The 16,537-nt window shown below is 39.6% G+C and overlaps 1 protein-coding gene across 1 annotated transcript in view; it reads left to right on the top strand.

Annotated features, from left to right (window-relative positions):
* The window catches only part of ITGA9 (integrin subunit alpha 9), a 230,939-nt gene that overhangs the window by 127,447 nt on the left and 86,955 nt on the right, over positions 1-16,537 (top strand). Inside the window, exon 17 of the mRNA XM_075053853.1 lies at positions 3,072-3,148. Coding sequence (XP_074909954.1) covers positions 3,072-3,148 — 77 coding nt within the window. The remainder of the gene's footprint in view (positions 1-3,071; positions 3,149-16,537) is intronic.

The raw sequence follows: 16,537 nt of genomic DNA, 5'->3' as shown, positions 1-16,537 counted from the left end.
AGCTTCCTGACCATCTCTGATACACATGTTCAAAGCTGTGAGGTACTTGGTACAATATAAGTGCAATCCCGTAAGAATCATTTGGACTTCAGTAAAACCAGTGTGCAGAATTGTTCCTCTTCACTTTGGGTAACAGTAACTGCAAAAATCATTAAGTGTTTCCACAGTGCAATGAATTTGTTTTGTCCTGCTTCACTTTTTCCAGTTCTGGATAATACATACAGCCCATTGGTTACGCTGTTCAATGCTTTTAATATTTAAAGAGCTCTATAAATCCCTAAACCTGGTATTGTAAAGCTGAAACCACTTTAAAGATTGCTTAGAGTTAAAATTAGTGATTATATTGTAGTAGGGCCTGTGCATATCCCAGGAATGGACTCCTGCTCTAACAACATGCAGTGTTGAGGTAAGTACAGTTTTTGGCCCAAAGAAATCACAGCCCAAGTAGACCAAGTAGGGCAGAATATATAAGAATATATAAGCAGAATATATAAGTAACAGAATATATAAGCAGTGTTCACAAATGTTATGACAACTTAAAGTGTGTTTACCCCTTAATTCTTTAGAAGGGTTTTCAACAGGCAGGAATTGGTCAACTGGAAAGGCAGAAGAAGCAATAGGTTGGGGAAGGGAAGGCTCAAGATAGCAGAGAAGAAAATGGACCAAGTAGATTGACTGTGAGAAGCTACAGGGTTGAGGGTCTAGCAGGCACACAAAAAGGGGAGGTAGAGTCATGACAACATCTAGCAAGACCAGGGAAATAGCAGAAAATAGCAAAATAATCCACAGATGTCATTCGCTTGTGATGGAAGTGGGCCACTGAACCACCTGTGGCAGCATTGATAGGTCCTAGCAGCTGGCTGGACTGGAAATCCTTTCTTCCCCCAAACCTGAACAGGTTCAACATCCTCCACAGAAGCAAAGGGTTCACTCCTACACAGTTATGCATCTGGGGACTCATCATCCTAATTTCTTTCTCCCATCCCAGTGCTGTGTAGGAACTTGCTTTTGTATGACATAACAAAATACTCCCAATGTATTTCAAAGTAGCTTGCTGTCTAGTGCATGATATGTTGGAAGAGATACATGCTCAGTAGTTTTAGAAAATGACGTATTTGTTCATTTTTTCTGAAGAACCACAACTACAGATTTAGTAATAAAATTCCAGGATTATTAGGTAATTACTTAAATGTACTTACAGTACTTTATTCTTTGAAACGTGCAGGTCATACCTTTGATCACTCTTCTCTTTGCCAAGACTTCTGCAGTGCAAATAGGGAAACTGTCAGGCAAGAATATTTTTACAGTTTATTTTTCTTTCTCTGAAGGTCAAACGGTCTTTCCTATATATAGCTACTAAGTGGTTAAGGATTAATTCTGAGGACTTTTGAGTCTATACCTCTGAAATGTGCCATGTTTTGAGAGGGATACCTTGTGCTGGTTCCTGTCTCAGGGCTATTCTTGTCCTTTGGTGTGGTAGTCTTTATTAAGGAGGAAGGGTAAATTCAGCCCTTGTGTTTAAATCCTCAACAATTTCCACTTCTGAGATTCTGAGAAAGCAAAAGGTGGGAAAGGAAAGTGGAAGGGCGAAGTAAATAGCCCCAAATGAACTGGCCACCTCCCATCTTTCTTTTTTTTGCAACTCAGTGCAGCCTACAGCATAGTTCGATATCTGCTAGTCCAACAACAATTAACTTCATAGAGGTCCCTCCTTTTTGGAGAGCTCTGACAATATTGAAATAGGAGAGCAAGCTGCCTCCTTAGCCAAGAATCTTCCTGGAGAGACACGGACTAGAAATCTCTATGCCCTCTGGGCTTAAGATTCAAAGTCTTTTTCCAGTCCTGATACAGTTGGGCAGAGCTCTTAAAAAATGTATTAAGTCTGTATCTTCTCCCCCCACTGAGTCTCTCCAACCCTATCTGACCATTATGTGTGTCCTGCACAGATTTGCTCTGTTTTTGCATTTATGATTGAAATGTATTACTTTGGTAATAAAAGTCATGAAGCCAAGCCTGTAGAAAGGAACATTCATACTAAGTGAAGAAATCAGTGGATTGACAGGTTTCCTAGCTGAACATTGTTGGCAACCCTCATTTTGGGTATTTGTCCTTTTAATATTTGGTAAGCTGAAAGAGCATTACAACTCTGAAAGAATGAATCCTCCAGCCTGAAAAGTCTAGTTCAGAAAGGCATTGGTCTCTATTCTCAACAGTAGGGGAAAGTAACCATGATCTTGACAGCATCTGGGTTTCTTGGATGCCAGGAACATGTTCCTGTCCTCCTCTTTCACTCACTGGTGGCTGCCTTGTTTAGCCATGACAAACTACTGTAGAGATTTGCATAGGCTCATAGACTTCTCATGTATTCCCCTTCTTTTTGCTGCTTAAATAGCATGCCTGTGTCTAGTGGTGTGTTGTCCTTTCACAGTTTCTAGCTTTATCAATAAGTTAAATTTCCTAAATGATAGTCTTTACCAGAGTTCACAAGATTGACAGTGGTTCCATTGTTTGAGGGTATCAAACCAGGTATCACTGGTACATAACAGTCTTTATAATTTTCTGTTGCTTGCGGGATGGCAGAAATGTTTCCTACCATAGATAAAATCTTAAAAAAAAAAAAAAAAAAAAAGATTTAATTCCTTATCTTTAATATAGGCTAGTGAATATGTGATTCATTATTTCCTTGCTTGCAATTCTTAGGTCTGAAAATAGTTTCATAAATAGTTTATTTTCTGTTTCATTTTCATGCACATGCATTCGTAAGAGAAACAAGAGTGCCAGAAATATTGTGTGAGCAGTAATTCTTGTCAGATGAGAAGTGGGAATGGATTGAGGAAAACCTCTGAGAGAGTCTGGTTTTGGTGAAGCTGCTTATTCAGTTAGAAGAGAAAAAAAACCGGCTCTGATAATGATGAGATTTGCCTGCCCTTGAATTTCCATAACATTCACACCATATATTCCTGTATCACAGATTTTGGTGGTTTTTTTTATTTCATCCAAGCATGTTCCTTCTTTTAATTTTGATCTTACTCTTTTCATGCTGTAACAGTTCTTTTCTCTGTTTTTCACAGACTGTTTTTGAGAGGAACTGTCAATCTGATGACTGTGCTGCTGATTTGAAACTTCAGGGTAAATTACTGCTGTCTAGGTGAGTAGGTGAACTTTTTTTTTCCCTCTCTCTTCTTTCTTATATGCTAGTATGCCATTCATTTTATGTAAGATGGCATTGAAAAATCAAAATACAAATACAGATGTTTTATATCCAGACTGGAAGGATGACAACAGTGATATCATCTTCAGTGCAGAAAGGTCTTGAGATGTACACAGAATCTGAACTGCTGTGGTGGTGGGCTCTGTGCATGCACAGGGCAAGACACGTTCACCTTCCCAATCACAATAAACAAAACTGGAGGAAAAAAAATAGCATACCAGAAAGGAGCGGGGAAAGTAAATATGTGTGCCCAAATCAATTACCAATGTGGACCATGTAATTTTTCAAAGACAACAAAATAGTGTTTATGACATGGTAGGAGTAAAACTGTCTGCAGAAAAGCAGTTTTGCCCAGAAAAAATGTCACATGGAAGGTTAAAAAAACCCCTCAGAACACGGCAAATTATCTTTTTCAAATTATCTTTTTCTGTTTCTGAACTTTTAGTTTTGCTAACTTTCCTGAAATACTGCTCTCCTTTGTCAGATTCTTCTTGTTAGTAACTTGGGGAGGGGTGTCTGATTTCATTTTCTTCTGGGATAAAAAACCTCATCAAATAGACCAGAGATGAAGTTTATATTCTATCCCTTGTCACTGGTGATCCTAGAAAAATGCCTATTGTTTTGCCAGGATGTAGTTATTCAATTTCGGGATAAATCAAGCTAAAGGTGAACTTTACACATCACTTCTGTTTCCTTTTTATCAGCATTTTTAGCACATTTTTAGAGATGGAAGTGCTGATGCAAGTTATTTAATTGTGTGCCAGAGGTTTTGCTGTTCAATGGAGATGCTTTCTGTGAAATGATTTGCTTTCATGTCAGGAAAGAGAGGGGAAGAGACTCCCCTGCTTTAGGGGAAAAAAAAAAAAAAAGGGAAGAAGTAATAATCAGGAGATATACACACATTTTATATAACTCTACAGCATGCTGTAACCGTACTTGGAGACAAAACTGAACCAGAGTCAAGTCTGAGAAGTTATGGACTTCTCCAGACACGACTGAAGTCCACAGGAATGTTTCGGGGGATTGGCTGGGAGCAGGGTTAGGTCTCAGGTTGCAGAGTCCGAGCTTTGACTGCGATTAGTCTGGATTTTTGACCTTTCTCTCGATCTTTGTGGTGAGCAAAATCTGTTGAGAGCTGGAGACGTGTCTGTGCAGACTAGGGAAGCCAGCGAGGGATTTTGTCCTGCAGTTGAGGAATAATCAATAAAAAGCAAGGGACAAGTCCTAAAAACTTGTCAGTCAGTGTGCAGTAATCACAGCAGTAAGAGCTGTATTTGCGATTGGAGCATTAGACTATTTATTTTTATGGCTGTTATTTATGTTATCTTGGCAATTTAAAAGCCACAACTGTCAAAACCACTTAGGATATTCAAATACAGTTTCTACATTTGTATAGCAAAATGTTGAACAAATGCTCTCAAATCTTCTTTATCCAGTGACACTCTGAACTCCTGCTAGAAATAAACAGGAAGTCATCAAATCCATCAAGTCTGCACAGAATGGGTTTTCTTTACCTAACGGGCTGTGTAAGCTTCAGTTATTAAGAAACATAATGCAATGGGTATCTCTAAAGAAAACAGATTTTTTTATTATTATTATTTTTGCATGTAAAACTACAAAAACGTGCCATGGATTCTGATTTTAGAGAAGTGCTGGTCTTGAAGAATATGGTAATTTTTCCAGCCCCATGTGTTTTGTGCTAAAGAATCCTATCAGCATTTTTCCACATTATTCCTGTTTATGCTAAGTCTGTGTAGAAAGCAGGGTTTTTTTGTAGAAAGAGCAAAAAAGGTGACTCGTTTATTACTGTCTGCAGTAAACAATTGACTTCATTGTTAGCAAGGTTATGGCAATGCCTTTGTCTAAATAATCATGTCCGACTAAATTTGGTGGACTTATTATTGGAAAGAATGCAATTAATGACACAATGATATATTGGATTGAAATAACCAGGATGTTTATGGGAAGGCAGCAGTAAGTGCTGTCTCTCAGATCTGCTGCAGCTCTTTGAAGATGTCACTGGACAAGTGGATAGGGTGATCCAGTTAAGATCATCTACCTGGGCTTGCAAAAAACTATTAAGATTTCTCAGCAAAGGTTCACAAAGAAAGTAAGTTGCCCAGATCTGAGAGGAATGGTACCTAAGCATTACTACCTAATTAAAAGCTAGTCAACAGAGAGAAGGAGTAAATAGCTTGTTTTCCTGGTGGAATAATGTCCACAAGTGCTTGTGCTGGGACCAGTGGTATTCAGCATATTCATAAATGATCAGGGAAATAATCTGCTAGAAATGAATAGTGCAAGGTGATAAAGTTCGCTAATCATACTAAACTATTCAAAGCAATGAAAAGAACAAACGAGGAGGTATGTTTTCATGAAGCATGTGATTACTCTGTGAATTTTACTGTTGGGGATGTTGTAAATGCTGAGAGTTTACATGGTAGAGAAATGGCAAATAAGAATGCTGGAAGCTGCAGAAATATATCAGCAAAATAACACTCTGTGCTTGCGTTGTTCTTCCATAGGCCTCTTGCTTGTAGACATGGTTGGATACAGGGCTCTCTGCTAGATGGACCAACTTGGTTTGGCTGTTCTTACACACTTTTCATGAATTTGTAACGTGTTAGAGCCAAAAGCTGTGCAGACAGCTATATATTGTAAGACATAGTTTTGTCCATCACTATATATAACATGCTTTCAAATGTGTGCTGGTTGGAGCGTATATGTGCATAGGAAGTTAGCTAAGATTACATTATCATCAAGAGAATTGCTTGCTGAGGTCACTCTTATGAGCTCAGGAACTGTACAAGCTACTCTGATACAGATTTCACCTGGGATGCATTTGAATTACTAGAATTACCCAGTTAGAAGATTGCACCCGGCTTTAAAGATGCCAAACCCACATACCAAATGACTAATAGGAAAACCAGCCTGTGCTGGCAAGAACTAACCAGGTCTGTTCTGATTTTTCTTTTTTGGGGATCCTCCTTCTCTTCTGAAAACTTACTCATGTGCCCTCAAATTGGGAGTACTGCACTTTGATAAATAACAAACAGACAGCCCGGGATATTAACACTCAGTCTTGGTAATGACCTAATATATGGCCATATATCCAAAATGCTTGAACCAAGCAAATCTGCATGTGTAAGTTAGAAACTTCACTGCTTTTCTGATCAGATATGATTGGGTTTGCCTCGTTATTTGCTGTTGTTGAGGTGCTGCAGCATGTGGAAACAGTGCTGCTGGGCAAGCTGAAACCCTTCACTGTGAAGTTGGAGAAGAGGGTAGGGTAGGACTGCTTGAAATTGGGCAATGATAAAAAACCTTAAAGCCTTCTAACTCTATCTGGAAGCTTTTGCAAAGATTTGGGAGGGTGTAGGGGGGATGTGATGGTGATTCCTGTATTCTGTTTTTTTGAATACTTCCATTATAGTGAAAGTCCTTGGAGACTTGGGCTGAAGACCAGGGTAACATGCGGGTAACATGCTGTATGGAGTGAAGAAGAGTTAGAATGCATTTATTCTGGAAAGAAAAAGGTTTGTTTTCAGTTAACAGATGAATCTCTTTAAGGCTCATCCACCTTCATTGGCATCAATTTGCATGTAAACCCATCCCAATTTCCTGAAGGGATTGTGGGACGAAGGAGCCAAACTCTTCCTCCTTGTGGCAGATGGCAAGAGGGGCAGAGTCATGGACTGTGGCTTGGCAGGTTCAGACCAGAGATTTGGAAAAACCTTCTTGTGTAGGCAGTTCATGCTGCACAGGAATGAGGTGTGCAGAGACAGGGTGCTCTACCATCCTGGGTTTCAGGACTTGGCTAGATAAGGTCCCCGCTGACCTCATCTGTTGCTGGCAATAGTTCTGTGTCAAGGAGGATGAGGATGGATTGTATGACCTCTAGAAGTCCCTTCCAACCAACTTTTCTGCAGTTTTCTGACTCATCTCGAGGTAAATCCTCTCTGTAACCTTAGCAAAATTGGCTCAACAAAAACCAGCTCTTCACCAACATGGAAACACCTGCCTAGGATGGTTATGAGTGTCTTGCAGTGCTGTGGCTGGAAACCTGCCTGTGGGACTCCTCGCCTCTCACTGACACCAACCTCTGCCAACGAGAACATGCAACATCACAAGAGGGGACAGTAATATCGAAGGCTAGACCTGGCAAAGCAAACTGTGGGGATTTAACTTTCTACGGCAGACATTATGAGATAGCATGCAGAAACAGCTACAGTGGTGTGTGCTAGTATTACTACAAATGGTCTTTTTAGTGGTTGGCCTGGACTTGCTTGTAGGACTATGAGTGTTGTTAGCCTAAAACTACAGATTACAACTTAAGAGTAAGAAAAATGGAGCCATGGAGTGTACTGGGGACTTGGTGAAGGTGGTGTTGGGAGAAACTGAATGAGCAGAAGAGAGGTGTTTCATCTTTCCAGTCATGACTGTTTTCAGATCGATTTTTCTTAAAGAATAAACACATGAGGTTGTGGCAGCACAGAGCAGAGAGACTACTCATTGCCTCCCCTTCAGAGAGTCTCCAGGGTTAAATCTTGCAGCTGTCATAGGAGAACAGCAAAATCTGGCCCTATCCATGCAGTAATGCCCTGTGTTGGGGGAGGGGGTATTTCTAAAGGAAGACACTTAAAAGTACCTTAGTGTAGAGAGGGTATTTAGGTATTGCATGTGGGTAACTTTAATGACACAACCTGAAACCATAAGAGAAATAGGAATAGAATATTTTGCAATAAACTTTATTTTTATGGCCACAGCTTTGGGACAGCAATAGGAAACCAGCTTTCCTTTCCAGCAATCCAATACTGAAAAGCAAAATGCAATTAAAGTGTTCTGTTAGCTATTATTTTCAAATATTGTTTAATATTAAAAATATATTTATTACATATTCATTCATTTCATGCTTGACTTCAATGCCTTGCTGTTTTCTCAGCACAGCAAATGTCTTTTCCATCAGGTTTCTGAGCAAATAGCACATTTTTATTGAGCCTCTCCGTAGCTACTTGTTTAGAAGCTGAACTGCATCTGTTTCCTCAAGATGTGCTGGAGGAAACTCTGAAGTAGGTATTGTGTAGAAGATTAGACCTCCCTAGCCTTTAAAATCTGCTAATCCATTCCTCTGGTACTTTATATGGGAGAAAAGCGCTCTGGTCTTTTAGGAAGAACCTGAAAGTACTGAAGGAGAAGGGTTGGCAGGAACACACATGTCTGACATACAAAGGCAGTTTCGGGTCCTGAGCTGATGCTTATCCGTCTGATTGGCACTCTGCAAAGGCAACGGTAGTTATCAAGCCCTGTTTATGCTGTGATGGGAATCAAGTGAAAACCATGGAGAAGACATTTAAGTAACAGTGAGGGTGTTTGAAAAAGCGGACTTTCTTCCAGCTATAATAAACCAGCTAAAAAGACCAAAGCAGAATGGGTGGTGGCTTCCCTGCGAGATGCAGCCACGAAGGAAATCCTGTATGGCTGTGTAAATATACTGGCAGCCTGTGTGTTGCAATGGATAGAGCAGCTTTACTGAAAACAAACAATACAAGAAGAAAGATGATGTTGCGGCATGTCATGTAGCTGCTGTGTTCCAGCACAAGCTGTGTGCATGGTATGTAAATCAGGTTGTAAGCACAGGACTATGAGCCCCCTTGGATAGAAAATGCTGTAATAAATACTGCTGTAATAAACATTATAGCAACAGAAAATGCTGTAATAAATATATCTATTCCTGAGAAGGTTCCAGGAGGAAGTCTGTCTTCCATATATTTATGTGACGTGAGGTTACCCTTCATCTGTCATTAGAAACAGAATTACTCACCCATTGGAGTGCTTCTGAGTGTATGTTTGGCTATTTGGAATAAGCAGCTTGCTTTTATGTGTTGGTTTAGAGCATCCCTAATGGCCACCATTCGTTAGACTCAAATTTATGTTCTTCCCCTACAGACTGGCTGGGGTTCCCATACTGCTGCAAATTGTTTATTTTGGAAATGTGAAATTGGAAACAAAAGTCATAGAAAGTCAAAGGGGTGACAGGTGCATTTTGCAGAAATTTTCAAGGTTTTTCAAATTGTGGGGTTGAGTTGGAGTCAATGATTTCAGAAGTTCTCTTGTAAAGTGGGCTTTTTGAGAAATGCCCTTTCCTAGCTGAAAGGTCAAGTTTGTGACGTGGGCCGTTTCTGCTTCTGTTGGTCCCTCTGGAGTTAGCCAGGGAATGGACAAAACCCTAGTCTGTCAAAAATTTCATTGAGTTTGAAATGTTTCATTTTAATGAAAAGGTAATTTATGAGGAAAAAGTGTTTTCCAGTGTCTTTTGGTCAGCTCCACAGAAGGCTATTTTTTTTCCAAATGTATTCCTTCTGTGACTTACTAAAGGATTAACACGTTTTCTGCCAACACTCCTTTTGTTTCTGTGATCTCTTTTGTCTTATGCGTGGCTCTGTATTTGATAGGCAGGTGAATGATTTGATGTGATGTTTTGGGATGTAATCTCAAAGTAACTAAGGCAGGCCTTGCTGAAAAGACAAGGGAGAGTGTGCACCACCACCCTGTGCCCCTCCCCCCCAAGCCATTGAGCTTACAACTCTGAAGTTTATAAGCATATTATTTGTATTAGTGAAGAGTGAATGATTTCACATAGGTGACTAGCTGTGCAACTGCAAAACTGGTGGTTTTGCAAATGCTGTGTATAGATTGAAGAATGAATATGCTCATGGACCTATTAAAATCAGTGGAAGGACTCCCTCTGGTTCACTGGGCACATCATCAGATGTTAGGCACCTGGATTTGAAAAATGAACCTCAGCAGTTTCATATTGGCTTGTCAAATTGTTACAGAACCTGAACTGAAGGAATCCAGAAATCATCGATAAAAACATGTGTTATGACAGCTTTGTCCAATTTGCTTTTCACCAGCACAAGATGTAATGGCACAGAATATAGGTTAGTGCAGTAACAGTGCAGAAAGTCAGTATCTTCTGAAGGAAGGAGCAATAACACAAAATTTTGATCAGAAAGTTCAAAACTTTTTGAGCGTATCTCATTAATATATAGTGGTTTATAAAAAAAATTAATAAAGGTTTTCACTGATCATAGGCTTTTGCAAACCCATGGAGAAGAGCTGCAAGTCTGTGTTTTAATGTGGGAAGCAAAGTTGTTTCATAAATTTGACCAGACTCACGCCTCAGCACTTATCTTCCTTTGATCACACAACAGGGATTTGTTTCCAGAGAGGCCTCACGTTTCATGGCATGCCCATTGCAGTTTTATGCCCCTGAAGTGCATCTTAACAAAACAGTCATGATGAGGAAAAACAATATCCTTTCATTTGGAGCTTAATTACATGCTCTGATAATATCTGTTTTTCCCTTCCTCTTCATTCATAGCAGATGAGAATTTGTTTTCACTTATTTTATCTTTCACTGAACAAACACTTTTTTCAAAAATATTTTTGGTGTTCTGTTTACCCTAGACAGGCTACCCTAAATAGCCGAGCTGTTCAGATGGAGCTAATTTTCTGCTTTACAAAAAACAACCAAAGAAAAATGAGCAAATGGTATGGTTTAGCATTTTTAGTGGTCTTGAGCTTTCAGTCAAGACCTTGTGTCTATAAAGCTGTGTGTACCAACATGGCTATTCCCGGCTCCCAAGACACAAATACAGAGCCATGACTGACCCGACTGCAGACATGTACTGCCTGCTGGTTACTTGGTCATACCCTGGTGCTGTCCTAACTCATGATCTTTTAAAGTACCAAAAGAGTTATTTCCAGGAGGAAAGGAACGACAAAACGTTGGGAAAATGGATATGAGAAGATTGCTTTTTGTTTTCTCAAAAAGTCATACCAAGTTTCACACTGTGATTTAAGTGATTTCATAAATTATAGTGTAGTTTAATGTTATTTCAAAGTCATTTGCTGCACTGTAAAAAATGCTTATACCATTTCATGTATATTATTACATTTATAATTCTGTTTGGAATTTATTCTTTTCTGTGAATCCAGGAAGCAGAATTCTGGTTTCTAATTTATATTTACTTTTATTTATCTTTTACCTACAGACAGTTGTTAGTGTATTGAATGCTGCGTTTGTGAGGCCCATGGAAAACTTTGTTGTAGCTCATCCAGGATCGGATTTGCAGTTTCCTGAAAGGGCTGCCCAGCAGAGCCCGCAATTAATCAGGATGTAGTACAAATTGCAGTGGGAGCATCATCTCAGGAACAAGTGAATGTATTCCCTTGTTAAGGCTGAATGAGGATGAAGGAATGGTTTCTTGTTTTCCATCTGGTTAGTTGCACTCAGAGGTTCATAAATCTCTCCCAAAATAAATAAGTCCAGTTTGATAGCAGTGGGCAGTCCTGTTCCTTTTGAACTTATGGTGATTGAACACATATGGATGGTAATAGAGCCATCAAGTGATGAGTGGTAACAAACCTCTGTAGTCCACATCTCATGCAAGTATACAGATTCCCAATCTCTATTTTCTGGTAACGGGCCACTGATGATCAGTCAGGAGTACTGTACAAACCAGTCTTGTAATTTCTTAAATACTGGTTTTGTTTTGTAAGACTCGACTCTATCTACTGGAGTAGGATTTTGCTGTTTGTTTTTTAAACTAGACCCTAAAGAGATGTTCTTTCATGTAATTTGAATCCATTGCTGAACTGATGTCTAACCTGGCCCTCCCTGTGAACATCTCAACATCAGCATTTTATGGACCTAAGATAGTTCAAGTCACCATATTGCTTCTTGCTCTAGCAACCAAAATATAAAGGTAACAAAACAAAAGCTTAACCTCAGGCAGTATTGTCATACATTAGCTGCCTCCAGAGGTAGAAGTTCTTGATACTGTACAGACCACAATGAGATGCAGATGCACCATTGTTTTTTATTTGCAGAATATATCTTGGCTGATGCATACATGCATGTGTGTGTATATATATACACATACATATATACATACTCTTTTGTGATGCAGCTACGTGAACTTTTCCTGTAGTATGTCCTGCAATTACAAAATCTGGTAAGGCTGAGGTTTCTTCACAGGTCACCGGGTAAATCGTCTTGCTGGTTTTGCATGAGCTATAGAGGAAATGTGCTGATATGGGTATATGTTGATTATCACGTTTGACATTTAGAGATAGCTTACTCCTGATGAATAACACCTGTTACTGCAAAAGAGATTTCCTAAAGTAACAAACCTGTACTGTTTCTAATGTTTCATCTCTGATTAACTGTCTTTTTATTGACCTCTGAATGTGATTGCTGGATAGGGCACTGGTCTTTTTCTCCCTCATCGATGCTCTGCAGACTGTGCTTTTTAAATGACATCTTGCACCCCAGCATCCCAGAAGCAGGACCAGCAATTGAAGCTATCTAATAATAGGAGATCTATTTCTGAATGCATAATTTCTATGGTAAATACATGATTTGCATGATGACTTTGTTAATGATCTAATGCCTAGAAACAGTATGTTAGAAAGTGCTGCTGATTCATCCTCAATTTTCAGGGTCAGATCTATGGTCAACAATCACCTATTTTAACAGAATTCTTCAAGTATTTTAACAAACAGGGAAAACATAGAGGGGTTTTTTTTCTTTCGCATCAGGCTGATGCATGCAACTTTCATCTATGTGCCTGGTACCATTTATCTTTTGCATTTCTTTCTGCCACTAGTAACTAGTTTTTGTTTGTGTTCCAACCTTAGGATGCTGTCTTACACACACGTGCAGGATTAACTTAGTCCTGGGGGCACAGTACCATTGATTTCAAGGACACTGCTTGTGTTTATAAAAGATTTTGGTTTGTATGCGTGTCTGCAAGGGTGAAAGATTAGATTAAAGCTTCTGTACATGTTGTGCCTCATCTTGCTTTCACGTGGCAGTTCCATAAACCAGGGCAGCTCCATTTGAATCAAAAGCTGCTCCCTGGAGTAAACACTGTGTGAAAACAGAGGTGGCTCTTTCCCCATTGATTCTCCTGTTTATAAAGGGTTGTGAACATCTAGGTACAATTGCAACTACAAAAGGCACCAGATTTCTGTAGGGTGATAAGGTAAGGGGTATTTTTATGTGGATGTTGTGCCCTGCTCTGTCCATTTTACTTAAAAGTTTGAAAACATAGGTGGCTGGGAGTTATATCTACTGTGTGTTTATGGGGGATTATGTGGATAAACTGCATTTGGGGAAAAGAGGACAATTTCCAGAGAAGCTTTGAATATATGGTAACTAGCTGTAACTAGAATTCACTCTGTTGTTTCAATACCATAATAAACGATTTCCTAGAGTGTTTTTTCCCCCCATTGTTTAGTACTCAAATGCATTCATTTTTAAAATGAAAGTGTAGGAAAGATGGAAAAGGTGACACTCTGTGCCATGTTCCTGAATTGCAATATAAATATGGGAACTGAAGCGCCAGGGATGACAGCTCTGCTCCAGAATGGTACCGGCACAAGCAGTTCCACCTCCTTGGCCCTGGGCTTACTGCAGTAAGTGCGTTTTTCATACAGGGCATTTGGTCCCTTCCTATGAGGAAACATGGGCACATTGTTACTCAGTCTTCATAGGGAGCAATATTGGTATGATATTACTCCCAAACTGTGCTTTGCTGACACAGAACCTTGGTTGACCACTCCTTGAGTTCTCTATTATGTTTTTCCCATCACTTCATGTTATCTGCTACTCAGAGCACACTGGAAAGTTTCCACTTGAGAAATAGAAGTAGAAAAGATCATTAATGAAATATCTGATGGGCTCAGCTAGTTTACCATAGCTGCCTTAGTGCATCTCAGATAGGCTGTGGTCATCAGCTGCATGAGGTCTCGTAATGCCTTTGCTAGCATAGTCTTCAGTGCAAGAGGGGGAAGGCAGCAGCTCAGCTAATGCAGAATAAGCCATGATATGTTGAGCGTTTGGCTGAGTCCTTAGTCTAGATTGGCTGTGAACTTTGCAGAGAGTATTGACCTTGAACACACAGGCGATGGCAAGACGGTGTCACCAAGCAGTGTACAATCCAATGGCTTTGCTCCCTATGGGTTTGTTTAAAATTTTTACTTGGCTTGGATTTGTTTATGGGGCTGCTACCTCTCAGTTTTGCACTGAGATGTCAAATGAATTCCCAGATCAGCTGAGGGTTTCAGCTTTTCATTTGCCCTTGAGGTTTAAGAATTTGCAAAACTCCTTCCAAAGTTCAACTGACCCTGGAGCCTCTGATAAAAATCCAACAGGAGAAAGGTTTTCAGCATTGATGTAATGAGTCTGTGGAGACAGAATTCATATTCAAATATCATAGTAACTATGAAGATCAACTGCAACACTGGTTGGTAAAGGTAGAAATCTGTTTGGATCTGTCACAGGACCAGTGTTGTTGAGTCACTTATACCTTTTACTGATTTAAAAGCAAAAGGTGGGACTCTGATGTCATCTGAGGGAGATGGAGGACAGATTAGAATTCAGTTATTTGAAGCATTTTTGCCCACTTGCAGTCTAACTGACCCCAGCTGTAACTTCCACTCTCCATCGAGCAGTACTGGTGATTTATCCAGGTAGGTGCTGATTTGCTGTAAGGAAAGAAAGGCTCCTAATATAAAAAGGAAAGTTGGTGACCCAGACCAACAGGGTAAGTGCGATCCTGTCACATTCCTTGCCCTATGTATGATCTCCACAGGCTGAGAGGAAGTGCTAAATGCTTTTTCAATTTTTAAAAAAATTCTCTCTAGCACAGGAAATAGAGAAATATGTCCCTGCATACCTTTTGGAATGCCAATTATGTCTCCCCTGACCCACGTTAATAAAAACACCAGCATCTTGGCGGGTGGGGAAATGAAAATAGCAGATCTTTTCAGTTTGCCTTTCCCAGCTGGTCTTTCTTCCCTCACTGACCATAGTGCAATGATGTGCCACAGACATTAACAAAGAACATTAAAACATGCAAAAACCATTATACTTGTTTCATCCTGGAATTTAGTTTACTTTTCTTAATCACTTAAGGGGAAAATGTTAAATATTTCTAATTACATTTGGTGTGTAATAACACGACCAGTGAATTCAAAACTGTGGCAGAAATTTGGAGCCTGATTTTCAGAATTGCTTGTTACCTGCAAGTCCGGGTCATGTGAATGAAAGCTGCAGGTATTTAGTACTTCCAAATGTCAAACTTCTTTCCCTTTCCATGCAAACATTGATAGCTTGTGACATCCTTCATGTGCCTGTACGTATGTGTGTACAAATGTGGTTGCCTATATATAATGTATATATGTCAACAGTCTACCTAGAACTTTTACTCAGTTCATTGTTTTTGTGTAGTCCCCGAGGTAATGAGATGGTGGTGTTTGGTCCAATTAAGTGATTATATCTTGATATTTTTCCCCTTCTTTTCTTTCTTTTTTTTTTTTCCTTTTTTGAGTCTGTTTTTATTTTTAGCCTCTCTTCCTTGATGTAAGCAAAGTTACAAGGACTGGTGAGGATTTGGCAGCTTTATAGTTCTCATCCAACAAAACATAAACTGAAAGCCATTGCTTGATTACATTTCTTAAATTGTCTGACATACCATGTCAAGATGAAGGGGTGGCTTTAGTTTGTTTTCTTGCTTCTGGCAGGTGACAACAGTTCTTTAGTTGACATATTTTGACTTGGCAGCTAGACCGCTTCATGTGCAGCAGGCACTGGAGGAGGATGGCACCACGTTGGCAGCAGAGCTGCTCTAGCACCACAGCAGGCTGTCCACACCCCATGACGTTACTCTCTCAAGCAAGCAAACAGGGCCTGGGAGCTCCCCTGTGAACGGGGAGATTCCTAATCCTCTTCTCACTGCGAGTGAACCTGATTCATTCCAGATGTACACAGATTTAATGACTCAGAAAGCTGCTCTCTTAAAATGGGACTTACAGCACAATCTCATATAGCCTTTCAGAGGAAGAACAGAATTTCTCTGCCAGCCTAAAATCAGTGAGGTTTTTCAGAGTTTATTAGCGTGTGAACTTTGTGTTGGAGCAACAACAGTGTGCTTTTAGAAAGCAGGTTTTCTTTCTCTGCTGAAGAAAATGTTATAAACATCATTTTGGTATGATGCACTTTTAACAGAGGAGTGATAGCTTTAGAAAGGAGTAACACAACCCAATGGTGTTTATTTTGACATTATTTTTTTGTGGGTTTAGTTTTAAATAGGATTTCATTCTGAGTATTTTTTATTATTCAGTAGGAAGGAGAGTATTCTCGATTGTCTTGACTTTGTGTTACATCTAAAAGTGCTGCTACTACCGATTCAGAGAGGATTGTGTAGTGTGCATTGCATTTAGTATCAACGCTGCATAAAATAAATGTCTTGTAAT

Source organism: Buteo buteo, chromosome 2 (assembly GCF_964188355.1).
Source record: "Buteo buteo chromosome 2, bButBut1.hap1.1, whole genome shotgun sequence".
Lineage (NCBI taxonomy): Eukaryota > Metazoa > Chordata > Aves > Accipitriformes > Accipitridae > Buteo > Buteo buteo.
The sequence above is the reverse complement of the archived record's forward strand: the minus strand, read 5'-3'. Positions and strand labels throughout refer to the sequence as shown.